General features: G+C 46.5%; 1 protein-coding gene across 6 annotated transcripts in view; it reads left to right on the forward strand.

Moving 5' to 3' along the window:
- The window catches only part of ARID3A (AT-rich interaction domain 3A), a 77,691-nt gene that overhangs the window by 42,176 nt on the left and 16,518 nt on the right, over positions 1-18,997 (forward strand). For all 6 annotated transcript variants that reach the window (XM_072601340.1, XM_072601335.1, XM_072601337.1 and 3 more), the window contains exon 4: positions 11,259-11,331. In XM_072601340.1, the coding sequence (XP_072457441.1) occupies positions 11,259-11,331 (73 nt within the window). The remainder of the gene's footprint in view (positions 1-11,258; positions 11,332-18,997) is intronic.

The following is an 18,997-nucleotide window of genomic DNA, read 5'->3' on the forward strand; positions in this document are numbered from 1 at the left end:
ACTATTTAATGGGGGGAGGGAGACACAATTTTAAAAGAAACAGAAAATCTGGAGGGGAGGGTGAGGGAGTTGCTTGAACTTCAGACCAAGGGTCTGGGAGAGGAAAGGATGCTGGACTCCTCTGACACATGTGGCCCAGTTCAGGTCAATCAGCCTCTCAGTGTCTTTGCTTCCACACCTGTAAATTGGGACCGATTATGCCTACCTTGATGATGTGAGAATCAGGAGGTGATCTATGGGCAGAGCTTGGAAACATCAGCTGTTAGGATGGGTGTCAGTCCCAGCTCCGACCCTCACTTGGTGACCCTAGGCAAGCTACTTCCTCCTTTGTCTATTAAATGAGGCTAATGGTGCTGGCAGGATCTGGCATTGTGGAGTGGCGTCCTAGGGGTGCCAGGAGAAGACTTTGGAACCTTATTAACTCCTGGATAAAAGTGCAGACTTAAGAGTCAGGAAGACCTAGATTCCAATCTTATCTGACACTTTGTAGCTATGTGCCCAGCGGCACATAGACGTAGCTTCTTCTTTCATAAAATGAGGATAGCATTATAATGCCTGCAGATATCTGCCTCACAGAGTTGTTGGGAAACTCAGTCATGATCATTTTGGGGGTGTTATTAGAGGTAGCTTTGCCTGGTGGGTCAAGTGGGCAGTGGACTTATCTTCAGAGAATTAGTGGATGAGAGGGCTGGCCCTAGAGTCAGGAAGACCTTGCATTCAAATCTTGTCACTGATACTTTGTAGCTATATGCCTCCTGGGAAACAGACCTAGGAGGGCCCTTAGGTTACATAATGTCAAACCTGTGAGGACCCTTAGAACCCAGGATGTCAGAGCTGGGAGGGCCCTTAGAACACAGGATGTCAGAGCAGGGAGGGTCCTTAGAACCCAGGATGTCAGAGCTGGGAGGGCCCTTAGAACCCAGGGTGTCAGAGCTGGGAGGGCTCTTAGAACGCAGGATATCAGAGTTGGGAGGGCCCTTAGAACCCAGGATGTCAGAGCTGGGAGGGCCCTTAGAAAATAGGGCAGTGTGTTGAAATAAAGCACTGAAGTCAGTGCTCTAACTGTCAAAATGACTGGGTTCAAATCTTGGCTTTCCCATTTATTTAGTTCTGTCACCTCAGACTAATTTCTGAGCCTCATCTATAAAGTGAGGAGAAGAATATTTGGACCCCCCTACTTCAAAGAAGCATTAGGACAATCCACATCAGACAATACGTACAAAGCATGAGGCACACATAAGGTTAGCCATAAACGTGAACCACGGATTTTATTATAGGCATCGGATGTTGGAACTGAAAGGTCCCTTGGAGACCCTTCTCATCCAGCTGCGAAGTGAACCAGAGTGAAACCACCCTGTGTAGGCTGAAGGATCATGGGCCCAAAATCAGACCTTGGATGGGGGCTGCATGAAGCTTGGGGTGATAAGATGATGGTGTACAGTTGCATTTGGGTGGGGTGGAGGGGTTTGGTGCTTATCTTTGTCAAACAAGCCTTGTGCAAAGAGGGTGTTTCCTGGACTTCTGACTAGGGCTGACCTTGGCTAGGGGCCACAGGGGCCAGGGGGAGTGGGGAACATACACCTACCCACCAGGATTATCCCTTCAGTATTCAGTATTATGGGATGCTTGGGAGGCTGGTGTGGAGACTGGGTATAGATCTGCAAATACTTCTGAAGGTGACCACTGGGCAGAGAGAAATGAGCATCCTAGCAGTTCATGTCTTAGAATTGTCAGGGACTAAGATTATAAAATCCAGAGCTTGAACCAGGTTCTTCAAGATCGTCCAGTCCAATACCCTGATTAAATATGAGGTAAACTGAGACTCAGAGGCAGGGAAAGTGACTTGTCCGTGGTCACACGGGCAGTAAGTAAGCAAGAGCCAGGATTCAAACTCAGCTGGGTTCTCTGATTCCAGAACCTGTGTTCTTTCTGTTAAGCCCCATCTGGGAGAACTTGGGGCCATGCAGATCGTCAGACTTGGATGGGAGACACTATCTCTGAAAGAGGTTAGGAAGGATTTCCTGTCAAAGATGAGACTGGAAGGGAGCCAGGAAAGCCAGAAGGTGAGATGAGGAGGATGAGCCAGGCATGGGAGAAGACCAGGGAAAATGCCTGGCATCTGGAGATGATGGAGTATCTTGTAGAAGCACTGTCTAGAAGCTTGGTGTCACTTGTAATGGGTCATAAGGTGTTAGAAGATGGTATGCCTCTCTCCCTTCTCACTTGTATTAGATTTATCTACGGATGTATGAATTCCTTTCCCTTCCCTGCCTCCCTGGCCTATGCTATATAAACTCTTTGAAGGCAGGGACCATGCCATGTTTTTATCTCTACAGCCTAGCACAGTGCCTCAAATATAGGAGATAATAACTGTTTACTGAACTGAACAGTATCCAAGCTGGAAGAACCTAGACTATTGGCCCTGGAAGGGACCTTAGAACAACGAATGTCTGAGCTGGGAGGAGCCTTAGCCAAGGGGGGGTAACCTTGGGTCTTCTCCCTAGGTCCTCAAGTGCAGCCCTTGGACTGAATCCAGACTTCACAGAACAAGTCCCGTTACTAAAAAGGATTTGTTCTGTAAAACTTGGAAAAAGATGGAACCCAAGGACCACATGCGGCCTCGGGGCCACAGGCTCCCCACCCTTTAGAGAATGAGAAATAGTGGGCACTCTGGATTGATTTTCTAAAAGAGAGAGGGCCATGCTTGCCCAAGCCTGGCCTCTAGGGCCCCAGCCAGCTTTCCTCTCTTCCCAGGTTGTGGCCCCATTCCTGCTGGGCTGGGAGGGGTCCGGGGCCTCCAGCCCATAAAGCTGGCACGTCCTTTACTGCCTTCTGTTTAGTGGTCCTTTCTCCTGACCTTCAGGCCGCCTCCCCAGAAGCCTTTCCCATGGCCGGCCCAGCGGGACCTTTTACCATTTTGGGTTTATAGCTTGTCTTTCAACACAGCTGCCTCCTAGCTCTGGCCATTGATGTCTGATAACAGCCCCCTCACTGAGCGCTTAACTACTTACCGGAAGGCAGTTGGAGAGGCCCCCCTTTCCCCCCAGATCCAGACTCAGACGCTCTACTCTGCCTTTTAGACCCCAGGACCCCACCCCCTTCCCTTTCTTCTACCACTTCAGCCATCTTAGTAACAAAAGAGAAATTTAGAGCTGAAAGGCAGACTTTAGAGATCTTGCGGTCCAACCCACAGTTTTCAGCTCAATTCATGAAGCATCTTATAATGGCCCGATATATGCCAACCTCTGTGCCCACTACTGGGGATGCAAAGAGAAAAAGAAAATAATCCTTGGCCTCCGCATACTTCCATTCTCCAGGGCAGGGGGGCAACATGTAGGAAGCCAAACTCAAATTATATTCAAATATATTAAATTTCAGTTGCAAGGTCAAATCAGGAGAGATTTCATTTAGGAGGTGATGCCTGAGCTGAGCCTCAAAGGGAATCTAGAGGGGAGTGCATTTTAGGGATCCGGGAGAAGGATGTCTTACAAAGGCATGGAGGCCAGAGATGGCATGGTGTGTATTACGGGCAACAACAGGTGGGTTAGTTTGATCGGAATGTAGGGTGTGAGGGGGGTTAATGGGAAGTGAGAAAGGAATGGTAAATTAGAATCATATTGTAAAGTGCTTTAAATATGCCAAACAGAAGAGTTTGATGTGATCCTGGGGGGGGCCATAGGGAGCCATGGGAGCTTATTGACAGAAGCGGTGACATGATTGGACGTATGCTGTAGGGATCTCATTGTGCCAGTTGTGTGGAGAAAGGACTGGAGAGGGGAGAAGGTGGAGGCAGGGGAGCCAGTTAGGCTATTGCAATAGTGCAGGCGAGAATATGTGTGTGCATGTGTGTATTTTCATATATATATTTATATGTGTGTGTGTATTCTCATATGTAAACACATTTTATATTTATTTATATAAATATATTTCTATACAAACATTTATTTATATAAATGTATTTATAATATACATTTCCTTTATGTAAATATATTTAATTTATACAAATATATTCATAAGTTCATATATTTTGTTTATATAAATATACTTATAATAAATTTATATTTTATTTATATGCATTTTATTTATGTAAATATATTTCATTTAAACATGTTTATAGAAATATATTTATAATAAATATGTACATTTTATATAAGTAGATATTTATATGAGTATATAACTAAAAATAGAAAGATTTGCAAAGCATCTGTACATGTATTTTCTCATTTGATCCTCACAGCAACCTTCTGAGATAGGTGCTGTCATTATTCCCATTTTACAGATGAGGAAACCAAGGCAGGCAGAGATTGAGCAGCCTGCCCAGGATCACTCAGCTAGGACAGTGTCTGAGGCCAGATTTGATAGCCACCTGACCTGGAGGCAGTAGCAATGTGAGTTTGGCAGAAGGGATCAGAGAGTCGAGAGATATTGGAGCTAGAATTACCAAGTCTTGGGAGGGAGTCAGATGGGGAGGATGACTCCGAGGTTACAAACCTGGGTGCCTGGAAGCCTGGTCTTGACAGGAATAGGGAAGTTTCCTCACAAGAGGGGCCCAGAGAGGGGCAGTCACTTACTCAATGCCATACTGAGTCATTGGCCAAGCTCTGACTTCGATTTTATCAGATTTCAGAGACCAAAGTAAAGGGACCTCAGAGCCCAGAATTTAGGTCTAACAAGCCTTTGGAGGACCTCAGATCAGAGAGCATCTCAGCTCTGGCTCCTTTTACAGATCAGGAAACTGAGGCCCAGAGAAGGGAGGTGATTTGCCCAAGGTCACTTCTGTTGAGGTAGAGATACTGCAGCAGGCCAGGCCTTTCCACTTCTAGCCTAGAGCTTTTTCTACTTCCTTGCATCATTGAATGGATAGGGACAAAAGTAAGACTCCTAGAACCCTGATCAGTGAGTGGGAGCGCAAAACCTCAGATCTTAGTCTAGTAATAGACCCTGCACAACCATCCTCGCTAAGGATTTCTGACCACTACCACCCCACCCACACAGCATTGTGGGCAGGTGCATCAAATTGGGCCCACTGAGTTTTGAGGGGAAGCCCATTAAGCTGAAATTCATAAAAGAAGAGAGGATGGTGTCCAACCAGGGTGATGAAGCATCTGGAAACTCTGCTGTGCCAGAATCAGCCCCTAGGATCAGAAATATAGAGTTGGAAGGTACCTCAGGGGCCATCAAATCCAGGCCCCTCGTTTTACAGGTGAGGAAACTGACTCTCGAAGAGGTTAATAATAAGTGTCTGAAACAGAGTCTGAACCTGAGTCCACAGACTCCAAAGTGAGCAGTCTTTGCTAGTGCTCCCCTAGTTCAGTGGAGGTGCAGCTAGGTGGTCCATAGAACATTGGTCCTGAAGTCAGGAAGACTCATCTTTCTGAGTTCAAATCCGGCCTCAGATGCTATAACCTTGGGCAAATCACTTAACCCTGTTGCCTCACTTTCCTCATCTGTAAAATGAGCTTTGCCAAGAAAACCCCAAATAGGGCCATGAATAATCAGATATGACTGAAAACAACTGGACAACAGTATCAAATCCATTTGAAGGAACTGGAGAAGAGACATCTTGGGGGGTGGAGGTGAGTGCAGGGAAAATGATAACTCTCTTAAGTGTTTTGAAGAACTTGTCATGTGGAACTAGGGATTAAATTTGTTTGATTTGGTGCCTGCAGGCAGAATTAGCAGCAGTGTGGGGAAGACGTAGGTAAGCAGATTTTGGGGGTCTATATAAGGAAAAGCTTCAAAAAAATATTTTTTGCAGCTGTTACAGTGCAGATAGGCAGCTTTCTGGGAGGGAGGGAGGGAGCTCCTTCTTCCCTGCAGGTCTTCAGGTGAAAGCAGGATGATTATTTGTCCTAGTTATTATTGAAAGTGATCCTGCTTTGGAAAAGGATTGGACTAGGTGTCTTTTGAACACTTGTTATGGGAGGCAGAGTGGCATAATCTCTAGATTTGGCCTCAGAATATCACGGGCTCAAATTTTTCAAACCTCAGGGGCAGATCCTGTAATTATCATCCCCATTTAACAGGTGAGGAAACTGAGGCAAATCCCTCTCTGGGACTGAAATTTCCTCCCCTGGAGAAGGAGAAGATTGGACTCAGATGAGGTCCAAAGCCCCTCCAACCCCAAGTCTAAATCTCTGATCTGGTGGCCTTGTGACTGGTTCTGCGATTGTACGAGTTAGCTGAGGAACTGAGCTCTATACCCACCTGGGATGATAGAAGGACTGCTGCTGTTCTCTGGGTTTTGCTGCCCTGGGCTCCTCCTAGGCCTCAGTAATGCTCTGGTCACCTTGGACCCCTAAAGGGAGGAAAGAATATGAAATGTTAGTGATTGGAAGGGAGCTTTGAGGTCATGAGATCTAACTCCCTCTTTTGTCTGGGTTAGGAAACTGAGGTACTGTAAGAACAACCAAGTTGTCTGGGTCATAGAGTAAATTAGTGACTGAGAAAGCCTAGGTTCCTGGTATCCTGAAGCCCACTTGTTCTGGTATCTCGATTAGTGGTCTTTCCCCTTTGATATGTGTACCTTTTCCTGGACTTGGTGCAAGTGAGAAACTGCAGCATGGGAAACAGAAGTACTGGAAGGACCTTTAGAACATAGAAGAGCTAGGGGAGTCTTAGAACATAAAATATCAGAACTGGAACATGGAATGTCAGGGCTGGGAGAACTTTTAGAAAGTAGATTGTCAGGGCTGGGGGGGCCCTTAGTATGTCTAATTAAACTTCCTCATTTTATAGGGACGGGAGACCTTGATCCTGCCTTTACTATCAGTCGAAAATCCTTTGGCACTTAGGGGCCAGAAGAGAGTGGGATTAGGGTTAGGAAAGGCAAGAAAAAAGGAAAATCAGGGGAGGCAGAGAAAAAGAAAGAAGAAAGAGCCTTAGGAGAGGAGGGGAGAGCCAGCCCTAGAGGGTGGAACATGGGAGAGCTAGACAGACAGACAGGGCTCCCTGTTCCCAGGTCTGAAGACAGGTATCAAGGAATCCTGGCTATGGGATAGTGAGTGGGAATTAGGCCCAGGGATTCCTTCTATGAAACAGCTGTCCTCATCCTGCTCCTCTGGCAGTTGTTCAAGGTAGTCATTGAGGAAAGCTGTGGTGCCAAGAGGCCAAGGCCTGGGATTGTACCCGAGGCCAACTGCAGGTGCCTTGCCCTAAACCAGGTGCTGCAGTTGAGGGTCGCGGGCTGAGGGGAATGTTTGATGCCCTGGGCCTCTCTGAGGTAATGTCAGAATGTCTATTATCTGCCAGGCTGAAGAGCTAGCAAAGCCTCCTGCCAGAGTATACCCCAAACATCTCCTCTTGGAGCTCAGAGGAGCCCTGCCTGGCCCCCAGGCCCAGGAGACTAGAGCTGGAGGCCCACACAGGCCCTGGGGACGCCACTGCCAGGAGGGCCCCAGGAGCATTTATCCCGGAAACAGTCTGTGGTTTATTTGATCAGATAATTAATTCATCTTAATTGGAGTCTGGGTGTTTGTGCAGATTTCTGGCCGAAGGCAAAGATCTGGTTTACTTTCTAACCAGAGCCTTCCTACACAGAGGGGAAGAGGGGAAAAGGAGAGAGGGAAAAACTGGAGGGAATGAGAGAGAGAAGAGAGGGGGAAGGAGGAGAGGGAAAGAGGAGAAAGAAAAAAGAGGGGATGAGAGAAAAGGAGAGAGAAAGAAAAAGAAGCGAGAGAAGAGGGGAAGGAAAGAGGAAGACAAGAAGGAAAAAGGAGGATATAGGGAAAGAGAAAAGGCTGGATGAAGAAGGGGAGAGAAAGGAAGACAGAAAAGGGTACAGGCCACGAAAGTAAGAGAAACAGGCAAAAATTGGGGAAAGAGAAGGGAGAAAAAGAAGGAAGAGAGAAGGGAGAGAGGCAGACAAGGAAACGGAAAGAGCCACGCTAGACTGGAGAGCCAAGTGTCTGCATATCCATTAGAAGGAGAGACAAATGGACAGACCCTATGCTTTCAGTGGAGCTGGGCTGATTGCCCGGTTCCTGGACAGGCTGAAGCTCAGAGGGCAGTGACCCCTGACCAAGGGGAACTTGAGGGGACTGTCCCCCCTGTTTTGGTCTTTAGTGTCATGTGCGCAGGGGTTGCAGTTAAGAACTCTGACCCTGCCTCAGCCCTTAATCTCCCTTCAGGTCCATAAGGCTGATCTCGCCCTGTGCAGGGCAGGAGGGGCCTGTGGTCTGGGTCCCTTTACCCCTCCCCAGGAGGGCCTCAGCGCCTGGGATGAGGCTGGGCTGAAGCCCCCCCCAAAAAAGGCAGTAGTGGCTGTTTGCCTCCCCATGCTGGGCCCATAAATCAGGCCAGGAATGTGGGGCTGCCACAGGCTGGCGCTGGGTGTGGTCCAGAGACAAAAGCCTCACAAGGCTGGAGGTGGAGCTGGGGACCCTGGGTCCAGGCCCCACATAGATCTTCCTGTCAGACCTCAAGACAGCATTCCCCCCGCCTAAACTCCACCCAAGTGGGGCCTCAGCTTTGCTTGTTTTCCTCAAATCCCATAAACTTGGAGATGGAGAAAAATGTGAAAATTGTGATGGGAGGATGGGGGCAATTGGTTAGAATTTTGTTCTTGGGAAGGGGGCTGTGATAGGTTCATTGGTCATAGGGAGATAGAAGGGATCTCAGATTTCATCTAGTCCAAACTCTCACATGGAATAACTAAGGCCCAGAGAGGTTACTCAAGTAATAACAGAAGGGATTTGAATTCATGTTCCTTGATTCTAAATCCAATATTCTCCCTAAAATGAAGAGGTTATGCTAGATGGTTTCTAAGGTTCTTTCCAGTTCTGGTGTTCTCTGTTCTAAGGGCCCTCCCAGCTCTGACATTCTCTGTTCTAAGGGCTTTCCCTGCACTGACTTTCTCTGTTCTAAGGTCCTTTCTGATTTCTAAAATTTTGTTCTCCATTCCCTAAATGCCTTTCTGGGGCTTGTCCTCCTTTATATTCATAGGAAATCTCAAAATCTGTACCCATTGGCCCAGAAGATCAGAAATTGTAAAGCTTATTGTGCTATACCCTATTAATAGAATCAGGAAATGTTTGGGTTGTAAAGGCATTTTGAACATAGCAGGGAAATCTTTCAGAATGAGGTGTCCTTTATAACCTGGAACCTAAAATGTCAGAGGTGGAAGGGACCTTATCCAACAGCTAGGTCATCTCCCTCTTTATACATGTATAAGGTAACTGAGGCCCAGAGAAGGGCAGAGACTTATCCAAGGTCACTCACAGACACATGTACGCAGAGGCAGGCTGTAGTAATGTGCTTTTTTCCATCCCCAGGCTGGCCTCCCACCATCAGCCAGGGTGGTAGCCCAGGCTCCTCTGGACTTAATGACAACTCTTCCCCCACTCCCCGCCCCTGGGCCTGCCCGCCCACCAGCTCCTGGGGAGGTTTAATTATTGGTTTCAATATTTGTCTCCTCTCTCTCCTCATCTTCTCTCCACCCCATCCCCCTTCCCTGTTTTGAGTCCAAACTGCATTCCTGAGTGTTTAATCTAAAGCCTGGTATTTGCTTCATCCCTCCTTCCTCCCACTCCCCAAACACCCCCTCCCCTTCCTCTCTTATTCCTCTTTAATTATCTCTGCCTCATCCACCAGCCCAGGTGCTCAGAGCCTCATGGTTTCTGGGAGGGGAGGGAAAGTTTCTCCTCTTGTCAGGAAGCCTTGGTGCCCATGTGGCACAATCAGAGCCCTGGGCTTGAATGAGCTCTTGGTACCCTGTCCAGCTCTGCCATACCTTAGCGGATTGTAATAAACCCAGCTGATCTGGGACCTCCTCACAGATGTATTTGTGCCCCTAGGCAGGACTTCTTTACCCAGAGAGCCTGAAACCATCTTCCTCACTGTGCCAGGGGATTCAGGAAGGCTATTTGTATCTAGAGGGTGACTCTCCTAATGCTCTGGGGTCTTTTGGACTTCTCAGATTCAACATGTCCAAGCCAGAATTCATGATCCACACCTCCACCCCACCCCAGTCCTTTTCCCCTTGCTAACTGTAGAAGACACCACCATCCTCTCAGCCAACCAAGGCAGGCAACATAGGTGTCAGCCCCCACTCACTCACAATCATCCCACATACACAAAGCCAGTTTGTTGGCATTTCTGCTTTTGCAATGTCTCCCTAGCCATTCTTTGTCCCCTCTGGCCTTGCTTCCACCCTGGTGCAGGCCTATATCTCCTCACACCTGCCCTATTGCAATAGCCTGCTGGTCTCTGCTGGTCTTCGGGCCTCTCTGCGTCCAGTCTCTCCTCACTCCAGATCATCATTCAATCAAAAGAGTGATTTTCCTAAAGAACAGGTCTGTCCACATCCAACCACCCTCCTCCCTCTGGTAGAGTCCAGTGTCTCACTGTCACCTCCAGGATCAAACAAGCCTCGTAAACTGGTTCCACTTGCCCCCCTTGCCCCGTCACTTTCCTTGTCTTCTTATACCTTCCACCCTGCCACATTCTCCATGATCATGTCCAGTGGCCTGTTTGCTACAGTACACTCCATTGCCACCTCTATTTCTGCCTTGCCTGGAATGTTGCCCCTCTTTACCTGTATCTACCATCTGACTTCCCTGACTCCTTCATGCCTCAGCTCAAACCAGGCCTTCCCTGGCCCTCTTCAGTGCTAGTGCCTTCCCTCTGTGATTTCCTTCCATTTACTCTGTATGCATCTGTGAACAGAGTTTTACTTACCTGCTGTATTGCCTTTAATAGTAACAAAGATAATAGCTAACATTTATGTGACCTTTTACTATGTGCCCCACACTGTGCCAAGCACTTTACAATTGGCATCTCATTCGGTCTTCATAGTAATCTTTAGAGGTAGGTGCTATTATAATCCCCATTTTACAGATGAAGAAACTGAAGGAGGCAGAGTCAAGGGACTTGCCTAGGGTGCCACAGCTAGTAAATATCTAAGGTCAGATTTGAATTTAGGTCTTCTTGTCTCCAGGCTCAGTACTGTATCCACAGCTGCCCCTACAAGGCTATAAGCTCCCTGAAGGCATGAACTCTGTTTTTGTCCTAATTTGTATCCCTGGTGCTTGGCACAACAGAAATGCTTCCTAAATGCTTGTGAATTGACTGATGGACAACCCTCTTCCTCTCCTTCCTAGGAAACCCCTAGGATCTCCAAGTTTGAAGGGAGGGAAAGAAAGGCTGTCTTTCCAAGGGAGAGGCCCAAGTATGGCAGAGTAAGGTGGGAAGAAAAGGGCCCCTTGTCTTTCTCAGTTGCTCATACCTTAAGTAACTCTGTCTCCCCTCTTTTCACACAGCTATATGAACTGGACGGGGACCCCAAGAGGAAAGAATTCCTGGATGACCTCTTCAGTTTCATGCAGAAACGAGGTGAGCCTTTCCCCTACCTGGGGGAAGAGAGCAGAGGTTGGGAGGAAATCATCTCTGAATGGGGGCCTTGGAACTTGGACCCATCATGTAGGAGTGAGAGCAGCAACTCTCATACGGTAGCATTTTAAGGTTTACAAAAGTCCTTTCCTCACAACCACCATGGAAACTAGTGAATACAGTGTAATATCCATAATGTATTGTTATCCCCATTTTACAGATTAGAAAACTGAAACTCTTTGAGGTGGACTGATTTGCTCATGGTTGTGTGACTGGCTAGTGAGGAGAATATAAGCCCCTTGAGGTCAGGAATTGTTTTCATTAATCAATCAGTATTTATTATGGTATGTGCTAGGCTCTGGGGGGATACAAAGAAAAAAAAGTAAAGGTTCCTGCCCTCAGGAAACTTATAGTCGTTTCTGACATGGTAAAGGGTCCAAGCCAGAGCCTACTCTTCCGCAGACCAACATTAGGACAGTTTGGCTGAGGCAGGCAGGGTGGCAGAGGGGGCAAGATCTGGTGCATAAAGGGCCCAGGGCCTCCTGATGCTATGGTTTTCTCCCTGTGGGAGCCCAGCTTTTCCATGCAAGGTGATGGAATCAGACAAGAGTCTGAGGACCTCTCCCTTTGTCCCATGTACTCCTTCCTTCTCATGGGTCAAAAGTTAGAAGGGACTTCAAAGGTCATCTCTACCGACTCAAGGTCACACATTGTAGTAAGCATCTGAGACAGAATTTGAACCTTGGTGTGACTTGGGTTTGTACGCATATACGTGGAGAGGGGGACAAGAGGGTGTCCCGCTGAACACCAGTGAGATTTCCCCCATAATTTCCCTTCCATGATAAAATCTGGAGGGAATTCCAAATTTTCCTAGAAACTGTCACCAAATCTTGGGATGCCAAAGGTCCCGATAGTATTTCAAAAGTTGCCCCTTCTCCTTTAAGCCACAGGCTGGGAGGAGCCAGAGGACAGATGGCAAAGGGGAGAGCCCTGGGAATGGGGCCTCCCTGGAGAGCCAGTGTGGGTGGAAGGTTCAAATGACTTAGCTGTTAATTTGGTCAGGCTATGCCATTGATTGGAACACCTTCTAAAGACTGAGCAGTCCTGGACATTGTGTAGCGATAAAGCAAAGGAGAGATAAGGGGTTTGAGTCCTATTCTAATGAACCCTTCATCACTCCCAAACCAGGCTCTCTTCCCATCCCTGAGGCACCTTCAGATGGGAATCGCTTGTTCCTTGGTTTCCCCATTACAGAAATAGACCTATCTACCTCTCAGGGTTATCCATATTCAATTAGAAAATACTTCTGTAGGTGTCTGCAGGTCCTGTATTTTTTTTTTTTTGGATGAAGCTTCTGTTTGGGGGAGGCAGTGTTGTACAGTATAATAGGTGATGTATTTTGAGCCACATGACCTGGGTTCAAATTCTGGCTCCACCATTTTATACCCGAGTGATTTTGGGCAAATTAGTTTCTCTCTAAAATGGGTGGTTTAGACTAAGTGACCTTTGAGTTCACCTTCCAGTTCTCAATCTGGTTGTATAATTCCTTATGAATCTCCCTCTAAACCCCCTCCCTCAATTAAAAAAAAAAAAAGATGAATTGTGCTAAGCAGGGGTGGGTGGCCCAAGGTGGGGGAGGGGAGTCCTAATGATCATAGATTCCCATCTGTGTTTACCAAGGGGCAGAGAAGGAGGAGGTAGGCCTGAGTGTGCAGTGGGAGAGATCAGATTCCCAGAGAAGGCAGATGGTCTGGATGTGGACAGGACTGCCTGGAGTGGGTGGAGGAAATAAGCTGAATTTTTTCTACATAATGGGTTGTATAGAATCTCAAAGTGGCAGAACTTGGAAGGCTTTTGGAACCCAGGATTTCAGAGCTGGGAGGGTCCTTAGAACCCAGGATGTCAAAGTTGAGAGGGACCTTAGAATGTAAGAACTGGAAGGGCCCTTAGAACATTGAATGTCATAACTGGGAAAGCCTTTAGAATGTACGATGCCAGGGCTGGAAGGGCCATTAGAACTCAGAATGTCGGAGCTGGGAGGGCTCTTAGAACATAGAATGTCACTGCTTGACTCTCAAAGACCTCAGGGACTTTAGAGATGATCTTGTCTAAATCCCGCTTTTTACAGATGGGGAAACTGAGACATTATTAGTAGTAGCAGGTTTCCAGACATGACTGCACTGTATTGGCCCTCTTTGAGTAGAAACCTTTTATTCAAAGACCGTCTTCTTGGCTTCTAAAGTATTGCTGCCCTGGAGCAGATGTTTGGAGAGTTATCTATGTCCACAGGCTAAATGCCTGTGTTAGTCATAGGGAGCTTCAGATATCCATTGTCACAGCTGGAAGGTACCTGAGAACATAGAATGTCAGATTGCTCCTTCAGTACTGTGGATTCCTGCAAAATTCCACTAAATCTTGTGTTGAAAATGCATTTAAAGTCCTTCACTGTCTTGATCTAGGCCAGAGTTTCTTTCTTTTTTTTTTAACATTTAATTTTTCTTTTCTTTTTCTTAATTACTTGTCAACAAAAATTTTTAACATTCTTTTTTTTCCCCAATTTTGAGTTCTATATTCTCTCCCTTCCTTCCCTCCTTCTTGAGAAGGCAAGCAGTTTTATATAGGTTATACTTGTGCTGTCATGCAAAACATTTCCATATTAGCCCTGTTGCAAAAGACCAAAAAAAAAATCCAAGAATGATAATGAAAGTAAAAAAAAACATGCTTCTCTCTGCATTCAGACTCAATCAGTTCTTTCTCTGGAGATAAGATAGCATTTTTCATCATGATTCCTTCAGAATCATCTTGGATCATCTTGTTGCTGAGAACAGTTAAGCCATTTGCAATTGATCATGATACAGTGTTGCTGTTACTGTATACAGTGTTCTCTTGCTTCTGCTCATTTCCCTTTGTATCAGTTCATACAAGTCTCCAGATTTTTCTGAAGTCCACCTGCTCATCATTTCTTGTAGCTCAATAGTATTCCATCACATTCCAGAGCACTTGTTGAACCTTTCCCCAATTAATGGGCAACCCCTCAATTTCTAATTCTTTGCCACCACAAAAAGAGCTGCTAGAAATATTTTTGTATATGTGGGTCTTTTTCCTTTTTCTTGGATCTCTTTGAGGTACGGACTTAGTAATGGTATTGCTGGGTCAAAGGGTATGCAGTTTTGTAGCCCTTTGTAGCCCAGGGTTTATTACCCTAGGGGTCCACAAAGTTGTTTTTTTAATATTTTGATGACTCCTCTGTTTTAGTATGATTGCTTTATTTTATGCATTTAAAACATGATTGTAAGAAGGCATCCATTAGCTTTACCAGACCACGAGGGGTCTAGGATATGCAAAAAAATTCAGAACCTCTTCTTTAACTCTGTTTTTCTTTCTAAAAATTTTTTAAATCAATAAGCATTTGTTTTCTCTTCTTTACACCACCTCCTACCAATTTTAAAAAACAAAAACAAACCCTTTATAATAGTTATGCATAGTCAAGTAAAACATGCCCCCTACACACATACCCCAGGTCCAAAAATCTGTGTCCAATTCTGCACCCCAAGTCCATCACCTGTTAGGAGACAGGCAGCCTGCTTTATTTATCGTTGGTCCATTGGAATCATTCTGAACTGTCTTCTCAGACTCACTCTACATTATTGCCGCTCACCCTACCTCCTTTCCTTCCAAACTGGCTTTTTCCATGTCTGCCGTACACCCCTGCTTTATCAGAACTGAAAAGTGCTGTCCTTATGTAAGAGAGCATTATAGTTGGCTGTTAACATATCCAAGATCAGGTTGGGAGCCCTCCTGTCTGAAGGCCCAGAGGCTGGGCTGCCAAGGAGGGATTGTGAATCTGAGGATCTGAGACTGGAAAGGGCCTCCAAGGCCACTGATTCAAACCTGTGCGAGCTGCTTAAGGAGTGGGGAGTGGTCATCTGCTCAGAGACCTCCAGTGAAGGGGAGGGGCAAGCCCGTACTTTCTGAGGTCATCCACTCCCCCCCTTTTTTTTAATGGTGGCCAACCATTTTTGTATAGTTCTAAGTATTAGGAAATACCTCCATATCTCGAACTTAAATCTGCTTCTGGGAACCTTCCACCCCTTTCCCCTCGTCATTGCCTCCTGAGGCCAAGGAGGCAGCAAATCTAAGGCCTCGAATACCATTGTGGCCTGCCTAAATCATCTCTCCTTACTACTAGACATCTCCAGTGACCTCAACTAGTCCTACTATGGCACAATCTCCAATCTTCTCGTCATCTTTCTCCCTTCTCTGGGGTCATTCCAGTTTGTCAAGGTCAACTTAGAAAGAGCACTGAGCCTGGAGTCAGAAAGACCCGAGTTCAAATTCAGCCCCAGATACTTACTAGTTTTGTCACCCTGGGCAAATCACTTAACCCTGTTGTCCTCAGTTTCCTCATCTGTAAAATGAACTGGAGAAGGAAATGGGAAACCACTCCAGTATCTTTGCCAAGAAAATCCCAAATGAGTCACAAAGAGTCAGACACAACTGAAACACAACAAAAATTATTGTTATTAAAATATAGTACCCAGAACTAAACCCAGTAATTCAGTGCCGAGGGCAGTGAGACTACCAGCTCCCATGCTCAAGAAGCTGTGCTCCTCAGCCTAGTTTAATATCAGCTTAACCTTTTTGTGGCTACTATGTAACAGTTACTTTGTTGAACTTGCAGTCCCCTAAGATTCTTGGATCTTTTTCACATGGCTTGCTGTCTAGCCATGTCTGCACTCTTCTGCTTTTGTACAGTTGTTTTGAATCCTTGACCAATTCTGAGGTTCCTTAGTCCTCTCAGATCTCAGGAACTTGTTCTGCTCTTGATCAAGTGTTCCTCTCTTGTTCTGAGGGATGTAGGAGCATGAGGGGTGGCATGATGAAGAGGAAAGAATCAGGAGATGTAGGTTCAAACAACCCCACTGATGCTGCTGATTTGTCAGAGAAGCTTACGCAAGTTGTTTCTCTCTGGACCTCAATCTTCACATCTGTAAAATGGGGGCAGATCTCAAATAGAACTGAGAATCAGAGGATATTCCAACTAGAAGGGACTTCAGAACATAAAATATACATTTGAAAGGAATTTTAGTCCAGTCCAACTCCTCCATTTTACAGATAAGGAAAATGAAACCCACAGGAAGGGACTTGGCCAAAGTCATACAACCAGTTGTTGAAAGAGCTAGGACTAGGATCCAGGTGTCCATCTCCAAGACCAGCTCTCTCTGCCCAGCTCCACTGATTTCAGGGAGCGGGTGTCTCTTACTAAGAGCATGGGGGGATGGGGAAAGCAGGTATCTGTTATTAGATTTTAGATTTTACGGATGTTTCATCCACAGAACCAGACCCCTATATCTCCTTGACAACCAACCTCCCACCCCCTACCCCCACATCGTTCCTTATCTGGGATGGGTCTGCTGGCTGCTGGGAATGAATGGAACTCTCTGTAAACCAGGCCTCCCCACCACTCTCCCCATGAATAGACTTTGCCCTCCCTGCTCAGGGTTTTTCTCTAAACATCCTTTTCCCTAGCCCTATCCCTCACAAAAGCCTGCAGCCTAGCCCAGCACACTGGGGTGGGGAGGTGGGGGGGCATAGCCCCGGCTTTTCTCTGAGGGGATAGGGCAGGGGAACGAGTAGGAGACGAAATTTCCGGGTGGGCTTTTCCAACAAAAGGGCCTTCAGCTCAGACTCCTGGCAGGGGGTGGCAAGGAAAAAGGAATGTTTCCGCTTTGTAGGAGTGGGCCAGTTGTCAGGGCCTAGTCTTGGGTAGTTCATCCCCTTCCTCCTCCCTCCCCCCCAAGTCAAGCTGGATGGCTCTTCTCTGTCCCCCACTTCTCATATCTGCCCTGCCAAGTCACTGCTTTCTTTATTTTCTTGATTATGTTAACAAATCTGGCCTCAGCTTTGATTCACACAACCTCAGGATTTGGAAGGATGTTACTGTGTTAGACAGAGAATGTGGACCGTCAGTCTGAAGTGGTCCATAACTGATGGGTTCTCAAGTGAATGACAGAGAGACAGAGATGGGGGAGGAGGGAGAGAGACACACACAGATGGGGAGGAGGGAGAGAGACAGATTTAGATGGGGAGGAAGGAGGGAGACAGATAGAGATGAGGAGGGAGGGAGAGAGAAAGAGACAGAGATGGGGGAGGAGGGAGAGAGAGAGACAGAGATGGGGGAGGAGGGAGAGAGAGAGACAGAGATGGGAGAGGAGGGAGGGAGACAGAGATGGGAGAGGAGGGAGGGAGACAGAGATGGGAGAGGAGGGAGGGAGACAGAGATGGGGGAGGAGGGAGGGAGAGAAAAGAAGAGAGCTCTTAAATAGGGTCTTTCACCATCTTTGGCATCCTCTTTTTTGTTTTCTCACTTAGACTACTCAGAGTAGAGTCTCTTTCTCTTTTCCTATCTTTATAATATAAGTCTTTCTTTCACTTCTCCCTCACTCCCTCCCTTCTTTCCTTCCTGTCTCCCTTGTCTCTTCTTACAGTATGCACCATCTCTCTTTTTTTCTTTGTATGGTATCCTCCCCACCCTCACCTCATCTCTCAGTCTTTCTTTTTTTTTTCAGTGAGCAGGATCTCTCTCCCTTACTTTCTATCTATTTCTCATCTTTATCTATCTTGCCCATTTCTCTCCCCCTTTCTGTCTTCTTTCTTTTTTTCCTCCCTCTTCTTTTCCCTCTCTCTATCTCTTTCTCAATAAACATGAGCTCTCTCTGGCCTTTTATGAGGGAAGAGACCAATTACCAGGGCCCCAGAAGGTTGATTGCATTGTTGTCCATAACCTATCTTCACATCTGTTAAATCAAAGTGCCCCTGCTGCTGACTTGTCCCTCCCAAGCCAGCTCAACTGAGTGTCTTTATTTTTGTAACAAGGCCCTGGGTTTAATTCCTTGTGTCAGGTGCCCCACAAAAGCTTGGCACAGAACCAACCATGGATCACAGCCCCCCAGCAAGCAGGGCATCACCCTTCTTCACCCTGAGAACTCAGGATTAGTTCAAAGTTTGGAGGAGGCACTCTAGATCTGAATGGATTTTCTCTGGGCTTGCCAGTAGGGAATTTCCCCATGCCTTGATCCTAGGAACATAGGGTTAGGAGCAGAAGAGGCCTCAGGATCCCTCTTATTTTACAGATAAAGAGGTTGAGGATCAGAACAGTTAACTGACTTGCTCATGGTCACATAGTCCTAAATGTCAGAGGGATGCTTTGAACCCAAGTTCTCTGATATCAGAGTCTTGTTGGAGAGATTTCCAGGCTCCCTGAACGAGTTTGGGAATGTGACTTCCCATTGAGAGAGAAGCTAGGGTCCATAGCACCTCTGATTCATTGCTTAAGAATGAGCCTGATTTCTTCTGTGTCTGGACCTCCAGGAACTGAGACTCTGGAACATGGGAAAGAAAATAAGGAGATGCTTGGAAAAAATCTCAGCTCCCAGGCTCTAGGTAGAAGTGATGGGATCTGAATACAGCCTTGGATTTCTCTACCTGTCTCTCACATCCATCTAGGGGATCTCTCTCTCCATCTATCTCTGTTTCTTCTCACTGTCTTTCAGTCTTTGATACTTTCTTTGTCTGAGTTCTTTTTGCAGTCCTTTCCTCTGGGGTTTTTTCCATTGTTTCAGATTCAGCATTGCCTCGCCAGCTCAGATGTAAGAGCAGCAGCATCAGG

Source organism: Notamacropus eugenii, chromosome 4 (assembly GCF_028372415.1).
Source record: "Notamacropus eugenii isolate mMacEug1 chromosome 4, mMacEug1.pri_v2, whole genome shotgun sequence".
NCBI classification, from domain to species: domain Eukaryota; kingdom Metazoa; phylum Chordata; class Mammalia; order Diprotodontia; family Macropodidae; genus Notamacropus; species Notamacropus eugenii.